General features: G+C 53.3%; 1 protein-coding gene across 1 annotated transcript in view; it reads left to right on the top strand.

Moving 5' to 3' along the window:
* Positions 1 to 230: 230 nt before the first annotated feature.
* The window catches only part of COL16A1 (collagen type XVI alpha 1 chain), a 73,174-nt gene continuing 52,682 nt past the window's right edge, over positions 231 to 20,722 (top strand). Inside the window, exons 1-23 of the mRNA XM_043998026.1 lie at positions 231 to 460; positions 1,847 to 1,958; positions 4,089 to 4,163; positions 4,265 to 4,382; positions 4,971 to 5,094; positions 8,222 to 8,488; positions 8,566 to 8,646; positions 8,774 to 8,899; positions 10,316 to 10,369; positions 10,934 to 10,969; positions 12,022 to 12,057; positions 13,752 to 13,778; positions 14,351 to 14,413; positions 15,102 to 15,143; positions 15,281 to 15,325; positions 15,439 to 15,474; positions 16,382 to 16,444; positions 16,539 to 16,583; positions 16,758 to 16,853; positions 17,277 to 17,315; positions 19,473 to 19,517; positions 19,658 to 19,693; positions 19,904 to 20,014. Coding sequence (XP_043853961.1) covers positions 1,883 to 1,958; positions 4,089 to 4,163; positions 4,265 to 4,382; positions 4,971 to 5,094; positions 8,222 to 8,488; positions 8,566 to 8,646; positions 8,774 to 8,899; positions 10,316 to 10,369; positions 10,934 to 10,969; positions 12,022 to 12,057; positions 13,752 to 13,778; positions 14,351 to 14,413; positions 15,102 to 15,143; positions 15,281 to 15,325; positions 15,439 to 15,474; positions 16,382 to 16,444; positions 16,539 to 16,583; positions 16,758 to 16,853; positions 17,277 to 17,315; positions 19,473 to 19,517; positions 19,658 to 19,693; positions 19,904 to 20,014 — 1,641 coding nt within the window. The 5' untranslated portion in view covers positions 231 to 460; positions 1,847 to 1,882. The remainder of the gene's footprint in view (positions 461 to 1,846; positions 1,959 to 4,088; positions 4,164 to 4,264; positions 4,383 to 4,970; positions 5,095 to 8,221; positions 8,489 to 8,565; positions 8,647 to 8,773; positions 8,900 to 10,315; positions 10,370 to 10,933; positions 10,970 to 12,021; positions 12,058 to 13,751; positions 13,779 to 14,350; positions 14,414 to 15,101; positions 15,144 to 15,280; positions 15,326 to 15,438; positions 15,475 to 16,381; positions 16,445 to 16,538; positions 16,584 to 16,757; positions 16,854 to 17,276; positions 17,316 to 19,472; positions 19,518 to 19,657; positions 19,694 to 19,903; positions 20,015 to 20,722) is intronic.

Here is a 20,722-nt window from a genome sequence, read left to right as displayed (position 1 = left end):
AGAACTGTGGATTGGGGATTCACCTGGCAGGGAAAGGGGAAGAGTGGGGGGTGGGGGGTGGGCTGGAGGAAAGGCAGCTTAGCCCAGCCCCTTCAAACCCCTAGCTTAGTTTAGCTGGCTTCAGAGCCCCCCTCCTCGGCGGGCGGCCCCGCCACAGCTGGCTCCCATTAGCTGAAGGCCTGGCAAAGGGCCAGCCTCCACCCGCCTAGTCTCCCCCCTCTCAGCCGTGGGCCCGGCAGGCCCGCCAGTCCTAGGCTCGCACTAGAAGGGGACACAGCAAGAGCGGCACGAGCAGGTCGGGAACCCCAGGTCCCAGGAGAGATTGTGGCAGGGGGAGACCCCTGCCCACTACCTCCTGGTCCCCAAGGCCCAGGCAGCCAGACTCTTGGCCTCCCTCCCAGCCTTCTCCCCACACCCGGCCTGGGGGTGGGTGCCCAGACAACTGTCAGGCCTCAGGCAGGTAAGTGGGGGACCCCTGCTCCCCAACCCCTCCTCTCCCAGCCCGGGGCAGCCCGATTCTTAGCTTTTTCTCAACTCTCTTTCCATGTTTGCTCCAGGGCTGGGTGTCCCGGCAGGAAGGAGCCGGAGATTCAGTGGGTAAAGGGGGAGGGTCCTCTCTCTCCCAGCGCCTCATGGTCATTCTTTCAAAGTTGTTCAGGACCTTCTCCCTCTTCGGCACCAGCATGCCTTCCTCCTCCAATCAGGTCTAGGGCTAAGGAAGGACTGCAGGAGTTTGGGGAAGGTCCTGGGACAGGGGAGACTAAGGAGATTGGAGATGAAGGGATTAGAAGAAAGCCTGGAGCCGGGAATGGAGGGTCACACAGGCACATACACGTCTGTGGAGCTGCCCGAATCCACATGCCCGCCAATGTCATGGCATCCTTCCATTGGCCAGTCATAGGTTAGAAGCCCTGCAAGCTAGCAGAAGCGGGGAGAGGGGCCGGAGATAGATTGAGTTTGGGGATGGGGACAGAGGGAAACCTGAAGAGAAGAGGAAGAGGATGGAGAACATGGCTTCCAAGCCCATGGAGGAAAGGATGCCCCACTACTCCCTGTCTCCCCCAGAGCTGAACGAGTAGAGTTAACAGGGTGCCAGAGAAAGCGCACTGGTCCTTGGAGTCAGGAGACCTGAGTTCAAATTCTGACACTAAATGTGTGACTCTGGACGAATCTTTTTCTCTGAGTCTCGGTTTCTCTACCTGTAAAATTGGAGGTGGGGGGAGACACTTGGAGCAGATACATTCCCAGGGCTCCTCCAGCTCTGTCATCATTCTGTGAAGTGACCACAGCATTCGGGAGTGAGGTCAGACATTCAGTCCAAAGAGGGGGTTGCCCCAGCCTGAGAAGGGTTAGGGAAACCCCTTCTTCCTGGGCTGACCAAGAGACAGGGGGCTGGACTTACTGACCTTTGCTGGACCTGTGCAAATAAGGGAGGGGGATGTTTTATGGGTCAGTCCTGTTTAAAGGGAAAGCTCAGGCTGATGTATTTCCTCACATCAGTCTTGGTTTAATCAAATTAAAAGGATCTACTTTATTACGGGACACTGACAGCCGGTCCACTCTGCGCCCCCTGGTGGCCTTGTGGCCTGGCCTGCCTCTCTCTGGTCCCAGGCAGATGGGCGCTTTCCACTTGGGTGGTCACTGAAAGGTGTCCATGTCCAAGGTAAGCTGAAGCAGGCAAGGGAGCCCAGCACCAGCCACAAGGTCTGGATCAGTATAAAGCACTGTCACAGAAATCAGAGGTGTTTCTCTCATTCGGGTTCTTGGGGCTACTCAGACCCCAAGGGTTTCCTCTGGTGAATGTGAGGGGTCAGCTCTCATCTCCCTTCTCCTCTTTCTCACATAGGCCTATCTCCTTCCCAGGTGACGTCTAGAGACCAGCATGTTGTCAGCCTGGGCTCCAGGACTGTGGCTGATCAGCCTCTGGGTCACCTGCAGTGGTCAAGGAGCAGAAAATGGTAAGGATGCAGGTGTAACCACCCCTAACCCTCCAACAGAACCAGGAACCAGGTTCTGCACAACTGCTTCAGGGGCAGAGGACTAAAAGGGGAGAGGCCCATGCTGGGCTTCTCTCTGAGGGGCACTGACGAGTCCTGCAGCCCACGCTGGAGAAGCAGCCGGAGGCTGGACATGCGGTCCACAAGACCTTGGCTTGAATTCCCCCCTCTGACACTTACTGGCTGACCCTGGCTAGGGCACTCACCGTCTCTCTGAGCCTTAGTTGCCTTCCTGTATAAAACAGGGATAACAATACTTCCCTCCTAGGTTTACTGTGAGGCTTACGTGAGCTCCTGTGGGTGAAGTCTCTGAAGCTTTTACTAGTAGATCTGAGTAGCTCTGGGTCCCTATTTGTGTATATGTATGCATGGGTCTCTGTCTGGTGTGTATGTGTGTGTGTGTATGTGTGTGTGTGTGTGTGTCTGTGTCTGTGTGTCTGTGTCTGTGTGTCTGTGGGAGTAAGTGCACCCTCCTCGCTCCAGAACATGCCGGGGGTTGTATGGTATCTATGAGGGAATGGGCTTCTGCCAGCCCAGTCTGACCCGGCCCAGCATCTCTGCAGCCGCAGATACCTCCAGTGCCAGTGACCCATTAAACCTACAGGAGAAGCCTCACCGATGAGGGAATCTGAGTCTTCCTCCTCCTCCTGCTCCCCCTGTAGCCTCCTGGGGAGGTCCTGTTGTCTCTGCATGGCAGGAGTTGGGGGTGGGGAGTACAAAGGAGCCCAGACCCAGGACCAGACAGAAGGCTAGGCTATTCCCAGGGTCAGCGCCAGGGGAAATAGCTTTGGCATCATTACTTTTGGGTGCCTGCCCAAGAGCCGGGAGAGAAGCTGTTCAGCTAAAGGATCCCTGAGTTTAGCAAGAGCCCTAGAGTCCCTTCTGGGGGCTCTGTGCCTCCCTCCCTCCCACCTGGGGGCAGCAGCAGAGAGTCCGGGAGTGGGCCGAGTCCATACGCTGGTGCTGAACCTCAGTGTCCCTGTGACTGGATGTGTGTGTGTGTGTATGTGTGTGCTCCTGGATGCATGTGGCTACATGTGCACACGTGTATGTGTGTGTTTTACCCACTCCCCACTTCGCGAGTCTCCTCGGGGGCTGGGGCAGAAGATTTCAACATCTCTGAGGAATCCGGGCACCATGCCAGGCGGTGAGTCAGGCAGGCTGCCGCTGATGGAGCTGGACCCTCTGGCTGCATATGTGTGTGAGGGGCGGAGAGCGCCAGAGCTTCCGGGCCCAGACCCAGGAGGCTCCCGTCTTAGCCAAAAAGCCCACTAAGTCCGCTCCTCGTCCAGGATGCACTCACACCAGCCTGGAACCCCAGAGTGCGATACCTCACCCATACGGGGCTCCCCCACCCAGAGAGGCCAGAGTCCTTCCTGGTATCTAACATCAGTGCTTCTTGTAGCTGTCACTCTTTTTTTTTTTTTTTTTTTTGGTGGGACAATGGGGGTTAAGTGACTTGCCCAGGGTCACACAGCTAGTAAGTGTCAAGTGTCTGAGGCCGGATTTGAACTCATGTACTCCTGAATCCAGGGCCAGTGCTTTATCCACTGTGCCACCTAGCCACCCCCATAGCCATCACTCTTAATCAATTCTGTAGGGCCATCATGAATGGTAGCTCCCCAGCCCTATCTCCTCACACTCAGTGATTACAGTGAAACTGCTCTCCATCCCACCTTGTCTGGCCTTCTACCACCCCTGCCAGTGCTGGGGGCAACAATGCGGGGAGGGAACAGCAGTGAAGCAGCAGAAAGCAGGCTCTGCCTCTGACTCCATTGGCTACTTTGGGCAAATGGCTTCCCCTCATTGGGCCCCAGTGGTCTCATCTGTAGAATGGGCACAGTTGTGGTTTCTCCTCTCCCTTTTGTTCTGCCTCCCCCCATCTCTGTGCATGACTGAGGAAGGTTCTGCCTGCTTCTCTGGGGTCTATCAAGGCAGGAGGAAGGAGGGGGCAGTGCCAAGGCTGGGCCTGTATGTGCCAAAGGTTGGTAGGGTGGACACTATCAAACCTGTGTCTTCTGGGAACAATAAGCATCCCAGGTGCCCTAAGCCATCAGAGCATGCCTAGAACCCTCACTTTCTTTCTTCCAGGTGAACAATGTCCCACCCTGCAACAGGAGGGACTGAAATTAGAGACCAGTGGTGAAGCCTCAAGCAACATGACAGGTGAGTCCTGTTTCTCCCCCAGTCCCCCTGTCCCTGTACATCTGAGGCACCTGCTTGCCCTCCCCTCGGCTGAGCTACTTCCACCGTCTTCCCCTCCCCAGGTTTCAATCTCATTAAGAGGTTTGGCCTCATGAAGGTCTCAGCCATCAAGAGGATCCGGAACCCCAAAGGGCCCTTCATTCTGAGGCTGGGGAATACCCAGCTTGCTCTCCCCACAGCGTGAGTACCCCTGGGGGTCTGGGGAGGGACTCAGAGGAATTGAGGGTACTTCTGTGGGTCTTTTCATCCATTCCCCTGCTGCTGACCCACCCCCATGCTGAGCCATTTGGACTTCAGTGCCTAGAACAGGATGAGTTTTCAGGGGGAAGATCCGCGTGCTCTCTGAGAAGTCAGGCTGGGCTTCAGGATCAACCCTTATCCCCTGGTCTCTGTATCTCCGTCCCCAGAAGATGGGCCCAGGCCTGGGCAGTCAGGAATTAGGGAAAATAGAGATAAGGAATGAGGCTGGGTGCTAAACTAGCAACAGGAGTGAGCTGGGACTTGATTGGCAGTGGGGGAATTGGCACTCAGTCCTCTCTGGACAAGGGAGGAGGCCCTAGGTTGACACTAAGGAGTGGGGGCATGCATCTGGTACTTTGGCACTGTCTGGATACCAAGGGCAAGCACAGGCATCTGGCTGGCAATGGGGTGAGAGAAGATACCAGGGTAAGAGCCAGTATACACGGACCCTGGGAAGAAGCTGAGACCAACAGGCTGAGCTTCTGATGACGGCAAAGCTCACCTGTCCTTTCTTCCTCCTTCTTCCAGCCAGGTGTTTCCTGGGGGTCTCCCTGACCAGTTTGCAATAGTGCTGACCCTTCTGCTGAAGAAACAGACGAACAAAGACACCTGGTATTTATTGCAAGTGACTGATAAGGATGGGTACCCACAGGTGAGCCTCAGCCTCCTGTTTTCTCTCAACCCTGCCCCCACTTCCCTAGGCCTCCTCCCCTTCTCTCCCCACCTCCTTGGGCCTTCCACCCACTTGGCCTCCCCCACAGCCTCTCTCTTTCCCACTAATGCTGTCCTCCCCTAATCCTTTGTCTCCCTGTCCCTCCCTGCACCCTTCCACTCCCCTGCCCAAATCCTCACTTTGCTTCTTGCTCCTCTCCCTTCCTTGGGGCCTCCTCCCCCCTCACTAGTTTTCTCACTCGCTACCCTTGGTCTCCTGCCCCCAGCCGGGAGAGGCCGTCCTTCAATCCACCTACCTCCACCCCTCAATCTCCTTCCTACCCAGCCCTGGGAAGATCTTTCGATGTGGGCTTTGAAGGTCCAATTTTTAATCCCATCTCTGCTGCTTACTTTCTGGACAACCCAATACAAGTTCCTCTGGGGACCTCAGTTTCTTCATGTATAAAGTGGGGGGGATGGACTATGACAATGGGGGCTCTCGATTTTTTTGTGCGTCGTGGACCCCTTTGGCAAGCTGGTGACACCTATGACTCATTCTCAGAAGAAGGTTTTTAAATGCGTAAGATTATGAAAGAAGCCAATTATATGAACTCATTACCAAAAACCGTTTTCCCAAACCCCATGTTCAGAGCCCCTTTTCTAGATGATCCCTGCAGTCCCCCTAAGTCTATTACAGTAGATAGATCTTTTCCTTCTTCCTCTCCTTGTCCTCTTTGCTCTGCCCCAGAGGTGAGGCATCATTTTCACTTTATGTCCATACACCCTGAGACTTTGCCCTCCCTTACCCCGTCTACCTCCTGTCCACTATTTACCTGCCCCCACCTCACTATTTACCTGCCTGCTTCCCCCATCCTCTCAGGAGTTTGCCAGTCCTCATTCTTCCTCATCACCCTCTCCTGGCCACTCGGAGTCCCAGGAGGGGGTCCTCGGATATCCCTGACCAACAGTGTCACCAGCTCCCTGGGCACTGTCCATCATGGCTCACAACAGCTCCTCTGCACCCCTACTAAAACACAGAGCCTGGAGGGCAGGGGGTGTTTCGTGAAGGATCCTTAAAGGGGTTGGCTGAGCTTAGGCACACAGCGATGCGCGTTCCTTCTCTGGGAAGATGCAAGGGACATTCGCCACTTTCATTCTTTGTCATACTCTCAGCCCCAGCCCCAGCCCTGAGATGCCTTGCCTTCCCGTCCTCTGCATCTGCTTGGTTCCTAGGCCTCAGGGGTTCAATCATTATCTCCCCAATTTTACACACCCCAGTTGGGCCTCTGCTTCCCCCACATGCCTTCTGCCCCAAAAGACAGAGATTGTTAGGGCTAGGAGGAAACTTTAGGGACCACATGGTCTAATCCCCCCATTGACCGATGAGGGAGCTAAGGCACAGAGGAAGGGAAAGGACTTGGCCAAGGTCACACATCTGTAGTGGCAGAGCTAGGACCTGGGTCTACTGCCCTCCTGTGACAGAGAGGCAGCTGCTCTCTCCACCCATTCCAGGCCTTCTGTGTGCCTTTATGAGGTTTATTTGCAAGGACAAAGAGAACATACAAATGCAGAAATGGCACACCGGGGGGAAGGCTATTAGTAGTATGAATGACAGAAAATTCCCCAGTCCTAGGCTGGGGATGACACTTCACTCCCTAACCAGACTATTGCCTTCCCCTCCCTTCTGGTCCCCAAAGCTGACGGCATCTTCCACTCGAGACAGCCTCTGATTGGCTGCCAGGTCCTACTGGTCCAAGCTCATTGGTTCAACCTACAAGGCTGGGCCAACCAGAAGACTTCCATATAGTTGGGTGGGAATGTGAGAATGATGTGGAATCGCTTTCTGTCTGGTGATGGGTAGTGAAAAGCATGATTGAATGAGGACAAATGGGAGCATAGAATCTCAATTTGAGAAAGGCTTCATTTTCCCGCAGACCTCAGGCCCAGGGAGGGGACAGCACTCAATCTAAAAGTCATGTAATTAATTCCTAAGCAGCAGCGTTCAAATTTGAACTCGACTACAAACCCAATGCTCTTTCTATAACATGCTGCCTCCCAGAAGTCAAGAGCTGGGAGGCAGCATGCCATAGAGATTGACAGAGTAGATTCTGGAATTGGGAAGACCTGGGTTCAGATCCTGCCTCTGACGTGTACTGGCTGAAGGGCCCCAGGCAATTTCCTATAACTATAATTTGTAGGATAGTTGTTGAGCTGCACTGCTAATTTATGAAATCCCAAGTCCAGACCCCAGCCCTGCCCTCATCTCTACCCCACCCCTATTCCCTACACAAAAGGATTGAACAACCCTAGCTTTTGAGCCTGTGTGACCTCGGTCAAGTCCTTCAACCTCTGTTTGCCTCAGTTTCTTCAACTGTAAAATGAGGGTGTTGACAACACCTACCTCCCAGTGTTGTTCTGAGGATCAAATGAGATGATATTTGTAAAGCACTTAGCACAGTGCCTAGCACTTGTTTCCTTTTTTCCTATAGAAATGAGAATTTTTATTATTAATTATTATTAACCATTCTTATTGCCACTGGCTAGAATTACATATTTCTCCTCTCTCTGCCCAAAGAGGGAGAGGACAGAAAGAACAGTTGCACCCAGGTTTTCTCATCACCTGGAAAATCAGAGTATTGGACTTGTATTGACTTACAGGTCAGATTGTTCCCAGAGACGGGAGGGAGACTGGAGACCATGCCTTCCTCAGCTTAAAGGAATAGGAATGGAAGGTCAGGGGGAGGAAAGACTGGGGGGGGGGCAAGGGTGCCGGGAACATGATAACAGCTTTCAATGATTCAAAGGGCTGCCATGCGAAAGATGTAATAAACTTCCTCTGCCTGGCCCCAGAGGACAGAACTAGGAACAATGGGGAGAAATAGAAGAGAAACGGATCTAGACTGGATGACTGGAAAGACTTCCTGAATGAGCTCTGTCCTAAAGTAGAATGGGCTATTGGGGGAGGTAATGAGCTCCCCGTCACTTGAGGTTTCAAGCATTTATTGGGTGTGTCGGTCTTGGTTGGATTCCCATTCCTTCTTGGGGCCTTGCTTTTCTCATGTAAAATCAGAACCCATAGGGTCCCTTCTAACTCTCAATCTTATGATTCTATCATCTCGCCTCCTCAGATCTCCTTGGAGATCAACAGTCACGAGAAGACCTTGGAGTTCCGAGCCCGTGGCTTGGACGGTGACTTCGTGTCCTGCATCTTCCCCGTGGCCGAGATCTTTGACCTGCGTTGGCACAAGCTGGTGCTGAGTGTGACTGGGCGCGTGGTCTCCATCCACGTGGACTGCACCTCTGTCTCCTCCCAACCTGTGGGCCCCCGGCAAACTGTGCTTGCCGAGGGCCACGTCCTCCTGGGCGTGGATGCTGAGCAAGGCAAGCCTGTCTTTGTAAGTGTCCTTCCCCTTGGGGGGATCCCACTTCGTTTCCTGTGTCCTTCTTACCTTTGTCTCCACCCCCGTCCCAGTTTGATTTGCAGCAGGCCCACATCTACTGTGATCCTTCCCTGGTGATGGAAGAAGGGTGCTGCGAGGTCTCACCGACTGGGGTGAGTGTGGGAACCTGGGCGGGGGGGACCGGGGACTGAGTGCCAGTCCTCTTGGGGGCTTGGGGCAACCACAAGAGGCAGGGACAGAGCAGAGCTCAGGGGCCCTTCCTCCTGATTTGCCAAGCAGTGTGCTCAGGAAGCTTCCAAAGCCCGACGGGACACCCAGAACAACGAGCTCATCGAGATCAGTCCACAGGCAGAGGGCAAGGTCTACACTCGGTGCTTCTGCCTGGAGGAGCCACAAGGCAGCAAGGTGAGGTTCCCAGTCCACCCCCACTCCTCCTTATGTGGCATTGCTGCCGGATGAAACCCCGCCGAATGAGTTAGATTGAGTTGGCACGTATACCTGAGATGAGGGACCCCAAACAGGGTGATGGAGAGGTGAAGCCCTTGGGGCAGTGGGGTGAGGGAACCAGTGGGCACAAGGGTAGATCTCTTCTCTGAGAGCGATGCCCATTCATTATTCACCCATCCATCCATCCATCCATCTGTCCAATCTAGGAAAAGCGCCAGGTTGACCTCCATTTGGCCACTAGATTTGGAGCCTGCAGAATTCACGTTGAATCCCCGCTCTGGCCCTTAAAGTCTATAGAACTATTCCCTTCCCCCTTCTACATGTGCCCCCGAGAGGTTTTGATTAGTTTTTTGAGGTCTCTGCCCTCGACGACATTCATTCTGTGTTCTACGCTCGCCTCCAGTTCTAATGGTTTGTGTTCTAAGAAAGTCCTTCCCTGCTCAGACACTGTGTTCTAAGCTCCTCCTCGGTCCTGACATTTGGGATTCTAAAGTCTCTTCCCTTCTCTGACATTCTAGGATCCTCTGATTTCCCGCCCAAGTAATGCCAGGACATGTATGTCCTCATCCTGTGGGTGGGATCTGGGAGTACTCGGGAGGAGAGGCAGGAAGTGACTTCCCTCATGCCCCTTCCTGGGCCTCATCAAACTCCAAGGCTCCTCCAGCCCTGCAGCATTGATCAGAAAGATGCAGGGACCAAAGGGCTTGGGGGGAGGCCCGTGCCCTCCTCTCCCACCTCGGGCAGTCAGCCCAGGCTCTTAATCTGAAGAACACATGACTCCATTCATTAGCTGGCTCAGTTTTTCCAGAATCCTAGGGGCAAAGGGAGGGGATTTGGGAGGGAGAGGAAAAAGTGGGGGGGGGGGACAGAGGAAGGTGGAGTAGGAAAGCAAAAAAAGGGAGAGGGGGGCCACAGGGGGTGAAATTGGGAGGGTGGAGGGACAGGTTATTCATATGACTGGGGGAGGGGAGATGGAGGGTGTTTCTTTACTGATAAAGGCTCTGAGTGTGAGGGGCATGGCCAGTGATGGTCATAATTCTGCCTCCTGATAAACTGCCCCCTCCCACATTCCTCAGAGGGTCTCCCACTTCCAGGGGAAGACTAAGATAACCCTAGTAGATTTGATCGGGTCTTAGAGGGTCATCAGCCCCAAAGTCCAACTCATGTAAACAACTCTGTGGAGAAGGAGCTATGATATCGTGGAGAAGAGCCCTCCCTGAGAGGGAGCCAGAGGGATGGTCTGCCATTTATTACCTGCTCGACCTTGGATGAGACCCTTCCCCTCTCGAGGCCTTAGTTTCTTAATCTGCCTCCAAGTCTGCTTTCCCATGATCCTCCAGTCTCTTCCCTGAGCCGACTTTTCTCTCTGTCTAGGTGAATGCTCAGCTGTCAGGAAATGCTGGAGTAAAGAGAGAGAAAGAAAGCAAGGTAGGAGCTGAGCCCACCCCCAGGTCTTTCCTCTGTCCCCAGGCCAATTTTCCTAACCTACCCTCTGTCCCAATGTCCCCAAGCCCATCAGAGCTTGGTGAGCATTCTGGGAGGTAACACATTTTCTTATAGAAGGTGGGAAGAGTGAGATTTGGAGTTGAGGCCTGTGTTCAAATCCTGACACTACCATTTATCAGCCATATGACTTTTAGCAAGTCCCTACCTCTCCATGGGCCTCAATTTCCTCATTTGTAAGATGAAGAGGTTGGATTAGATGGGCTCTGAAGTCTCCTCCAGTTTGTCTCCTAAAAAACCACTGGGTCCACAGGCAGAGGTGCCAGATCTACAAAGCTGAAAGGCTCACTGGGCACCTCAGAGATGCCCATTAAGGCCTTTATCCTCACCAGGAAAATAAAACTAGGATGCCCAGACTTGCCTAGTTTGTGATGTTGGGGCCCCCTGAACCCAAGTTTTAGTTAAGCTATGTAGCCCTGGGGGCTGGGGCTCCCCTATTTTCTGTTCCTCCGGCTCCCCATCCATTCCTTTGCCTCTCCCTCCCTTTAGGACTCCTGGGCACAGAAGGCTATGCCAGCTGATGAGGTAAGACTGCCTTGGAAGGACAGAGAGAGGCCTATTGTGAAGGCAGACTGAGCCAGCCCCTGAAATAAGTCTCTAAGGATGCCTGGGGGAAGTCAAAGGGGAGCGGGGGCAGCCGGATGCCCACCCGTCTCCCTGCATTCCTTGAGAGGCCCTGGGCACTCTGCCCTATCGCACAGAGATTACTGGCTTAGCTTAGAGGCCTGTGGAGAAGTTACCATCTTGGCACTGAGATGACTACTGTGGGAAGAGTGCAGAGCTCAGCCTCTGTCAGTCAGTCTGGCTAACCTTTGTGGACTTACACATGCAGTGCCCACACCAAGAGGAGAGCTCCCATGTGGGGGCCAACAGGGCCTATGAGGAGGGGTCACAGGTTTCCTTCCTTGGCTGTGCCCTTTCAACGTAGTGTTGGCATATTGGGAAAAGTACTAAAATTAGGAGTCTGAAGATTTGGGTTCAAATCCTGAATCCATTATGTACTAGCTATGTGACTTTGGGAAAGTCATCTAATTGCTCTCTGCCTCAGTTTCCCCATATGTAAAATGAGTGAATTGGCATATGGCCTGCAGAGATTCTTTTAGCTCTAAATTATATGATTCTATAATCTTGGGCAAGTGCCCTTCTCCTCCCTAGGCCTCAGTTTCTTCATCTGGAAAATGAGATGGTCAGACTGTATGGTTTCTGAGATCTCTATGCCCTATGACCTACTGTGGAGCAAGCAACTGGATGCTCACTGTGTGAAGCATGTGTGTGCATTTGGGGCTCTAGGTATCCCTTGCCCCTTCCCAAATGTGCTACATTAGTTTGTGGTTTTCTCTAAAAGAGGAATTCTCCTAGGTGGGGGAGTAGAAGAGTAGCCAAGGGAAGTAGCTATGTGTGGTGGGCATGTCCTGATTCTCAGCCTAGTAAACTCTAAAAGAAGCTTAGATCTGCCAGGAAGCCTCTGAATGTTCAGGACATTGTGAGTTGTGGGGTGCAGGAGGGGCTCTGCAGCAGGGTTCTCATGTGGGATCCCCAAGGCTGACTTGACTGGTGACTAGGCTTTCTTCCTCTAGTGCCCTCCCTGTGCCATCCATGCCACGGAGAACAACGTGAGTGAGCCCACAGAGGCAAGGGCACCAGGTGGGAGGGAAGGGACCCCAAAGTATGTAGGGGTGAAGATAGAGGAGGGCTCTCAAGTCTGGATGGAAGGAACATAGGCCCACGTCTGTGGGTCCTTTCTGGATGGGGGCCGGTTGATAGGGCACTTGGGCAAGGCATCCTCCCTAGGCATCCTCCCTAGGCTTCCTGTTCCTCCCTTTTTTGTACCAGAAGGCCCTTTCTAATCATCAGACACTGCTGGGACTCCTACTTCATAACTGAGAATGGGTCTGTCCATAGCTTGCCATTCCTCCTCCCCTCCCTGGGGCTTCAATGCCCCAAGCTTATGGCCAGCAAGACCCTCTTTTGTTATGTGTCATGGTTGAGGATCTTTTAGTCCTCTTTGGTCCCCTTAACATTCTTCCTTGAAGAACAGGGCCAGAAATCAAAGATGGTGCCTGGAATCTGGTTTCTGGTGCTGGCTTGCTGGGCATCCAGGAAACTTGGTGAATGCCTTCCCCAATGTGGTCCCCTTCATCCTCATCAGGAACATGAGGGGCTTAGTCAGGACAATCCCTGAAGTCTATTCTAGTTCTGGATATTATGAACCTTGGCTAAATATTAGTCCTCTTCCCAAATCACAGCTCTGACCCCAGCCTGGGTAGCGGCAGGTCCTTCTTGCTCCCAAGGGTCTTGCCTGAAAATCTGGTCTGGCCTAGGTGGGGCTGGGACCTTAGCCTCCCCCCTCTCCCCAGGAAGTCCCTTGAGGTTTGAGGAGAAGAAAGGGGCCCCAGTGGTGTGCAGCTGGTGTCCAACTGTGTCCCCACCACACCCACACCCACACCCACATGTGGCTGGGTACCCCCATGCCACCAGCCTGACTCATCCTTCTCCCACGGCTCTGATGTGCTCAGTTGGCCTGCCCAGAATGTCCCCCTGCTCGGCCTTGGCTGAAGGAGCCCACGGGAGGGAGGGCCACATTGACCATCCCATCTGCTTTCAGCAAGCATTCCCTTCTAGGGCCCCTTAGTCAAAATCTGGGCCTTTCTTCTCCTCTAAATATCCCCTTTTTCCCACAGCTGTGGAGGGGACTTCCTGGTGGGCTTGCCTGACTTCCCATTTACCCCCAAACTCCTTCTGGAACTCAGGGAAGCTTGGCTTGGCTCCTGGCAGGATATCGGAGACAGGGAGTAACATTAGGAAGGGATGGGCTAGGGCTCAGACTTGGGAGACATGAGGACTGCTCCAGACCCTCCCCCTACTTCCAACTTTCCATGACTCTGTCCCCCATGACTGCACCGCTCTATCCCTCCCCCCACCCCATCCGATCATCTTTCCTCATTGGATTCTCAATACTCCTCCCAGCCAAACCAGCCTGTAACATCTGGCAGGCCTGTGGCTTCCAGATGTGTGTGAAGTTGCTATGGAAACAGCAGGATTGCCATGGCAAATGAGCAGCTTGGGAAGGAGATAAATTGGGGGGACAAAGACTAGCCCCATTCTCCATCCAGCGAAATAGAGAGTCCTGAAGGGGGACGAGGGAGCCTGGAGCCAGGTTGGTGGAAAGAACAAGGGATGGAGGGGAATGCAGGGGGTCAGTTTGTTTCCCGGCCTTTTTGTGGGACCTTGACAAAGTCGCTTGCCCTCTCTGGGCCTCTGACTTCCCTGCCTCCCTGTCTGGTGATCCAACTCTGTGTCTCCTCAGGTCACACTGGGTCCTCCTGGTCTCAAGGTGAGTCCTAAGCCCTGTCTTTTCCTCCTGCCTTCCCCACCCCCACCCCTCATCTCCATCCACCAGTGCCCTCAGCATGGCACAGTAACAGATGTGTGTATGGGTAACTCTGGGGCACGGGCCCGTGTGCATGTACCCTCATGGGATACACAGGCTACGCACGATGGCATGTGTGTGCATCCGAGGCACACGGCACGTCCACATGTGTCTACATGTGTAGACTGGGGGGGGGTGCATGCATGTGCATGGTGCCTATGCACAGATGTGTCGGGGAGGGCAGGGAGCCAGACTCCCTGTGACCATGCCTTGTTTATGTTTATGGTCCCCTCATGTCCATAGGCTGAGAGGTGTGGGGAGGGTCCAGGGTAGGAAATCATTTCCCTGGGATTGAATATGGCTGCTCCAATCTAACCCCACATATGCATACCCAGGATTACTGGCATAAGGACCTGGAGGGATGAGGTACACAGGATGCCCCTTGTGGGAGAGGGGTTAGCCATCTCTCCCAGGCTCTCTTGCTCGTGTTTGCTTTGGGCTAAGAGGCTGCATTCTGCTCTGCTCCTTACTTGCAGGGTGGGAAAGGCGAGCGGGGCCTACCAGGGTCTGAAGGGCCCAAGGGAGAGAAAGGAGCTCGGGTGAGTAACCATCTGTGCCCGCTGCGTGTTCCCCTGACCCATGCCTACTGCCGGGGGAAGGGGCTGACATACCAGCCGCGCCTGTCGCTGGATGTGGGAGTGCTCTCCAGAGGGGGGACCTTGTTCTATGGCCGAGGCTGCTGTCATTCCAGAAGCAGACATAGGCACGCGGAAGCATGGAGTGGCTGGTCCCAGGCTCCCTGCTCTGAGAAAGGGTGCCCTCTAGGCTCCCAGAATGCCCAAAACATTCTCCCATCTTCCAGAAAATAGAGTTCTTTTCCCCCAGCAATTTCCATTTAGTAGAACAGAGCAGCCAGGTGGCACAGTGGACAGAGCGCCAGGCCTGCGGTCAGGAAGACTCCTCTTCCTGATTTCAAATCTGGCCTCAGACACTTACAAGCTGTGTGACCCTGGGCAAGTCGCTGTTTGCCTCAGCTTCCTCATCGGTCAGATGAGTTGAAGAAGCACATGGCCAACCACTCCAGGATCTGCCAAGAAAACCCCAAATGGGGTCACAAAAAGTCAGACACGAATAAAAACAACTGAACGACAGAACCAGGAAGATCTCTAACCCCCTACAAATTCCCTGCCCACCCTTGGTTTCTCTTCCCCCAAATCTCAGTCTCCATCCCCCTCTGCTCCTGCCCTGGCCCCTGTTCCCTTTCTCTGAACTCCCTCTTGCCCACAGGGTTCTGACTGTGTCCGTACTTCCCCGGATGCCCCTCTCCAGGTAAGGCTCCATGGAATTGGAGGACAGGGGGCAGAATTCTCAGTCAGACAAGGGAGGTGGTCCACGCTCAATGCCTAAGTAACGTATGTGTTCCCATCTCCTCCCTTGCCCCTTCTCTCTCTCCACCTACCTACCAGTGTGCTGAAGGGCCCAAAGGTGAAAAGGGAGATCAAGGGGACTCGGTGAGTAGGCAGATCCTCGGGCATGGTCAGGGTGGGAGAGGAGGGGTTCCGGGTATGATAGCTGGGGCTGGCATCACAGGGCACATGGGGCTCACCTCCAGTTATCCTCCCAGGGTCCTACTGGAATTACTGGATCGACTGGGCAGAAGGTAAGCTTTCTTTACATTCTCTAGGGAAGAGAAGACGCACAATAAAGTCAGAGGAGCCCAGACCTTGGGCTAGCTCTGACCCTCTGTGACCTTGAGCAAATTCCTTCCCTTCTCTGGGCCTCAGTTTCCCTATCGGTAAAATTGGGGGTGGCTAGGTGGTGCAGTGGATAAAACAGGGGCCCTGGATTTGGGAGGACCTGAGTTCAAATGTGGCCTCAGACACTTGACACTTACTAGCTGTGTGACCCTGGGCAAGTCACTTAACCCCCATTGCCCCGCAAAAAAAAAAAAAGTTAACCTGTAAAATGAAGGGACTGGACTTGATGTTCCCTCTGATCCCAGCTATGACAGTCAAATAGAGGGGGCCAAGAAGGTCCTCATCCCAGAAACCTCAAGGCTCCTAGGAGGCTTGGTTACCCATGTCCCTACTTCCATGATGGTCCCCAGCCCTGATCCATCTGTAGTAGTAAAAACTGTCATGAATGTACCAGTGGGAGGTTTGCAAGGCCTTTTTTTTTTTTTTTTTTTTTTGCGAGGCAATTGGGGTTAAATGACTTGCCCAGGATCACACGGCTAGTAAGTGTTAAGTGTCTGAGGTCGGATTTGAACTCAGGTACTCCCGAATCCAGGGCCGGTGCTCTATCCTCCCCCACCTAGCTGTCCCTTGCAAGGCCTTTTTTAAAACCAACATTCTCACTTTTTAGACATTTATCTTTGAGGTAGGGACTGCACCTTCTAGTCCTAGAGGGTTGCCTATAGTTCCTGGAGGTTAAGTGACTTACCCAAGGTCACATGACTGACGTCTGTGTCACAGGCAGAACCAGACCCCAGAGCTTCCTGGCTCCAACCCACGATGATACGCTGTCTGGATCTATAGCCTAAGTCGATATCATGTCTTCCTTTCTAGGGCCAGAAAGGAGAGAGAGGAGACACAGGCTTCAAGGGTTCAATGGGGAGGCCTGGCCGAGATGTAAGGCTCTTGGGGGAGTGGGGCAGGGGAGGGCCGGGGGCCACTCAGGCCGCCTCTGGCATCAGTGCCCACCCTTGTCTCCCATTTTCCACAGGGTCGGCCTGGGGAGATCTGTGTCATTGGGCCCAAGGGGCAGAAGGTAAGGGGTCACAGGGTGGGCTAGGGGCATGATAGGAAGGATCCTCCCATTTCCCGTGTCCAGTAGAATGGAGAATCCTCGAGGGCAGGAAATAGTTCGCTTTTGTGCTGATGCAGCACCTGGCACGACATAGGCATTGAGTAAATGCTTGTTGATTGGTTGTGTTTGTCCCAGGGTGACCCTGGCTTCGTGGGACCAGAGGGATTGGCTGGAGAGCCAGGGCCCCCAGGACTCCCAGGACCCCCTGGGATGGGACTGCCAGGAATACCTGTGAGTGTCCTCAACCCCTCCCCCGACATACACAGCCGGGAAGGCTAGTCCACGTCCCATACCCATCACCCTATCCAGAGATACCCTGAGGGCAAAGTACCGGGACAGATGGGGAAGAAAAGGAACCCCCAGTCTGAGGGTAGACACAACTCTGACCTCAGGATCCCCAATTTTGAGGGAGAGGTCTGCCCACAGGGACCCCCAGTCTGAAGGGTAGATAAGCCCCTGATCTCAGATCCCTCCTTCTAAGGGGGAGATACAGCTCTGCTCTTAGGGACTTCCCCCCTCTCTGGGAAGGAGACACAGCTCTGTATGCAGGAGGGCCCCTGTCTGGGCCCAGAGGAGGAGAGCCCCAAAGATGAAGGGAGGAGAAGAGGCTTTGGAAGGGAGGTTGCTGAGCTTACTCTCTGACTCTCCCCACAGGGGGACCCCGGTGGTCCAGCTGGCCCAAAAGGAGACAAGGTAACCTCTGGGGGGAGGGAGGGTCGGGGCTAAGCCGGCCCCAGCTGGACATGGGAGGGAAAGGGTTGAAGAGGTTCTATGGAAGCTGCAGACAGGCTTCTCAGCCATCGCCCCCACCCCCTGCCTCCCTCCCAGGAAAGAGGCCAAACCTCGGCCAGACTCCGACTCAAGAGTCTGGAGATTAATCTGTAATAAGCTGGAGAAAATAGATTTTTTTCCTTTTCTTCTCCTCCCAGCTCCCGGCGCCTTGCAGCTCCCCTGAGTCCCTGGCTCCCTTTGTATTCACAAAGCCTGTGCCCAGTATGCAGGGCAGTGCTGAGGTGGGGGGGTGCGGGGGCCAGGGCCCTGGAAGGGCCTGCTGTGTCCCAGCCAGCTCATTCTGGGCCCTGACCCCATGTTGCCTCACACAATAATGAAGAGAGCCTTCCATCCATATGGAAAGGGCATCTGACCCTGCCACAGCTGCCTACCTCTGGGGCTCACCTGGAGCCTCTGATCCTGCTGAAGGAAGCAAGGACAAGAGGGAAATTTGAGTTGAGAGATGATGACAAATGTTGTTATGATTAATACAGAGAGAGCTTTACTAACATTGTCTCATGTAAACCACGCAATCTTTGCCAGTGGGGCAAAGACTATTCTCCCCATTTTATGGATGTGGAAACTGAGGTCCAGGGAGTAGAAGTGACCCGCCCAGGGTCACACATCTAGTGAGTGTCAGACTTTGGATCCATTCTTCTTTCCACCCTGACACAGGGCTGGGGAGCCCACATGTCATGTTTATCAATCAACAATCAGCATGGATTTTCCAAATGTCAGACCCTTAGCTAAGCATTGGGGCAACAAAAGCAAAAATAAGCTGTGCCCTGAAGGAGCTTACATTCGAGTGGTGTGTGTGTGTGTGTGTGTGTGTGTGTGTGACATATTTAAATGAGAATATAGAGTAGCTAGACAGTAACCTTAGAAGGGATGGAGATAGCAGCTGGGAAATGGCAGTGAAAGGAATTAAGGGTTTATATTGGGAAGGATGTGCCAGGAGTAAAGTGTGTTTGGCAAGAGCCAGACCAAAGAGTCAGGAGCCTGGGAATCAAGTCCTGGCCCTGATGTTCCGTAGCAGATGAGGCAGAGCGCAGCAGTGGAGAAAAGTGCCAGGAAGACCTGACTTTAAATCTTGCCTCCTTTAGGTGTGTGACCCTGGGCAAGTCATTTCTCCTCTTGTTTGTTTCCTCCTCTGTAAAATGAGGGGCTTGGACTCTATGGCTGCTAAGATCCTTTCCGGCTCTAAATCAATGATTCTCTGAACTATGTGATCCTAAGCAAGAAACTTCCCCTCACCAAGTCTTAACTTTCCTCATCTGTAAAATGGGCCCAATACTGACTTACACTCTGAACCTCCCTGGGCTGTTGTGAGAAAAAAGGGTTGATTTTAAAGGGTTACAGAAATGCTGTTCGTATTTGCTGTTGTCGTTGAGTTGTTTTAGTTGATTCCGACTTACCCCATTTTGAGGTTTTCTTGGCAAAGTCACTGGAGTGGTTTGCCATTTCTTTCTCCTGTTCATTCAACAGATGAGGAAACTGAGACAAGCAAGGTAAAGTGACTTGCCTAGGGTCACACAGCTAGTATCTGGGGTCAGATTTGAACTCAGGTCTTCCTGACTCCAGGCCTGGCACTCTATCCATTGAGGCTCTTTAGCTGTCCTTGTTGTTCATAAGAAGAACAGTATACATACATATGCACGTATGTGTGCATGCATACAAGCATGTATGTATATATATCTTCCGTTAGGCTGTAGCAGGGATTGAGGGAAGAACTTGCAATCAGGGAGGGCTGTTTGATAAGGGAGCAGGGAGGAAGGGGCTGAGGGACTTGAACTCTTCCTGGAGCCTCTGTATCAAGGAAGGCTCCCTGAAAGGGCATGTCTAGGTCCCTGGCAGGTATGCAGTACAGTGGAAAGAACCTTGGATGAGGAATCAGGAGGCCTGGATTTTTGTCCCAGCTCTGCCCCTCACTGTCCGTGTGTCCTTGGGTAAATCATTTACCCTCTCTAGACCTTAGTTTTCCCATCTGTATGATGGGGAGGCTTGGGCATGGTGACCTATGACTTTCCCCTCACACCCCTCTTGCACCATTAACCCTTTGTCTTTGGCTGTTTTCTTCAGGGAAGCTCTGGATCTCCAGGGAAGGAAGGTCCAGGGGGAAAGCCTGTAAGTATTATGTGGAAGGGCTTGGAGGGTGAAGAGAAGCCAGCCCTACCTATAGATCTACCCTACCGAGTTCCTCTTCCAACCATGTCCACCTCCCTCCCCTTGGGCCTGGTGCTCATCAACACTTCTTTTTCCAACAGGGGAGACCAGGGACGCCAGGACTGAAAGGAGAAAAGGTGGGTCCGGATGGAAGGTCTCAGGGCTGAGGGTCCCCCGGGTGCTGTCTGCCCACTATAGGGACCAGCACTCCTGGGTTCTCACACCTCCCTTGGGGGCTTGGTGGAGAAGGTTGGGCAGGGCTAGTGACTATGGGAACTCAGTGGGGTATGTCTAGGGCTGCACTGGGTCTAGTATTATTCCCTTTCACAGTTTCTTTCTTCCCACAGGGTGACCCCTGTGAAGTGTGTCCCACCCTGCCCGAGGGGCTTCAGAACTTCATGGGACTGCCAGGAAAACCAGGCCCGAAGGGGGAGCCAGGAGAACCTGGCTTGCTCCAGGTGGGTTGGCACTTGTTGGGCAGAATGGACAGTGCACAGATACTCATTGGCATGATCATTTACACAGAATTGCCTCGGAAAGCCAACATTTTTGTAGCTGGAGCAGAATGGATTTGGGATTAGGTTTATCTGGGTATGGCCACTAGGCAGGGGGAGGAGGTGGGTCTCAGGATACAGGAGGGTTTGAATCTGCTGAAGGGTGAGGAACCGCTCCCTGCCGCACCCCACACACACACACCTTGTCCTTGGCCAGTGCAAGATCATCACTGTTGTGGGGATGAGCAGAGAAGACGGGTACCCCAAAATAGTGAATTAGCATCCTCTAAATTTTGCACCCTGGGTCAAAGCTCTAATGGCCTTTCCTAGTTACAGTCCTGGGTAGCTTAGATGGGCCATGTTCTTTCTTCCATTAGTCCCCAAGCATATGACAACAGATTATGGTATAAACCAGTGGGGGCCATGTTCCCCATTATTCCCCATGGACATGTCTACTTATCTCCATGCTCTCACTTTCCATGGTTATAACCATAGATGAAAGTATAGACTATTGGGACCATATTATTCCCTATGGGTACCACCACTGGTGTGTGTATTAGGGCCTGATCTAGAGAGGCCATATTCTCTCACTCTTCAAGACCACTGATGTAGGGGAGGTGGGCCCAGAGGGTACTTGTCCTCTCCATCTCCAATGGCCAAGCTATAGAATAC

Source organism: Dromiciops gliroides, chromosome 3, assembly GCF_019393635.1.
Source record: "Dromiciops gliroides isolate mDroGli1 chromosome 3, mDroGli1.pri, whole genome shotgun sequence".
In the NCBI taxonomy this organism is placed as follows: Eukaryota; Metazoa; Chordata; class Mammalia; order Microbiotheria; family Microbiotheriidae; genus Dromiciops; species Dromiciops gliroides.
This window is presented reverse-complemented; position numbering and strand designations above follow the sequence as displayed.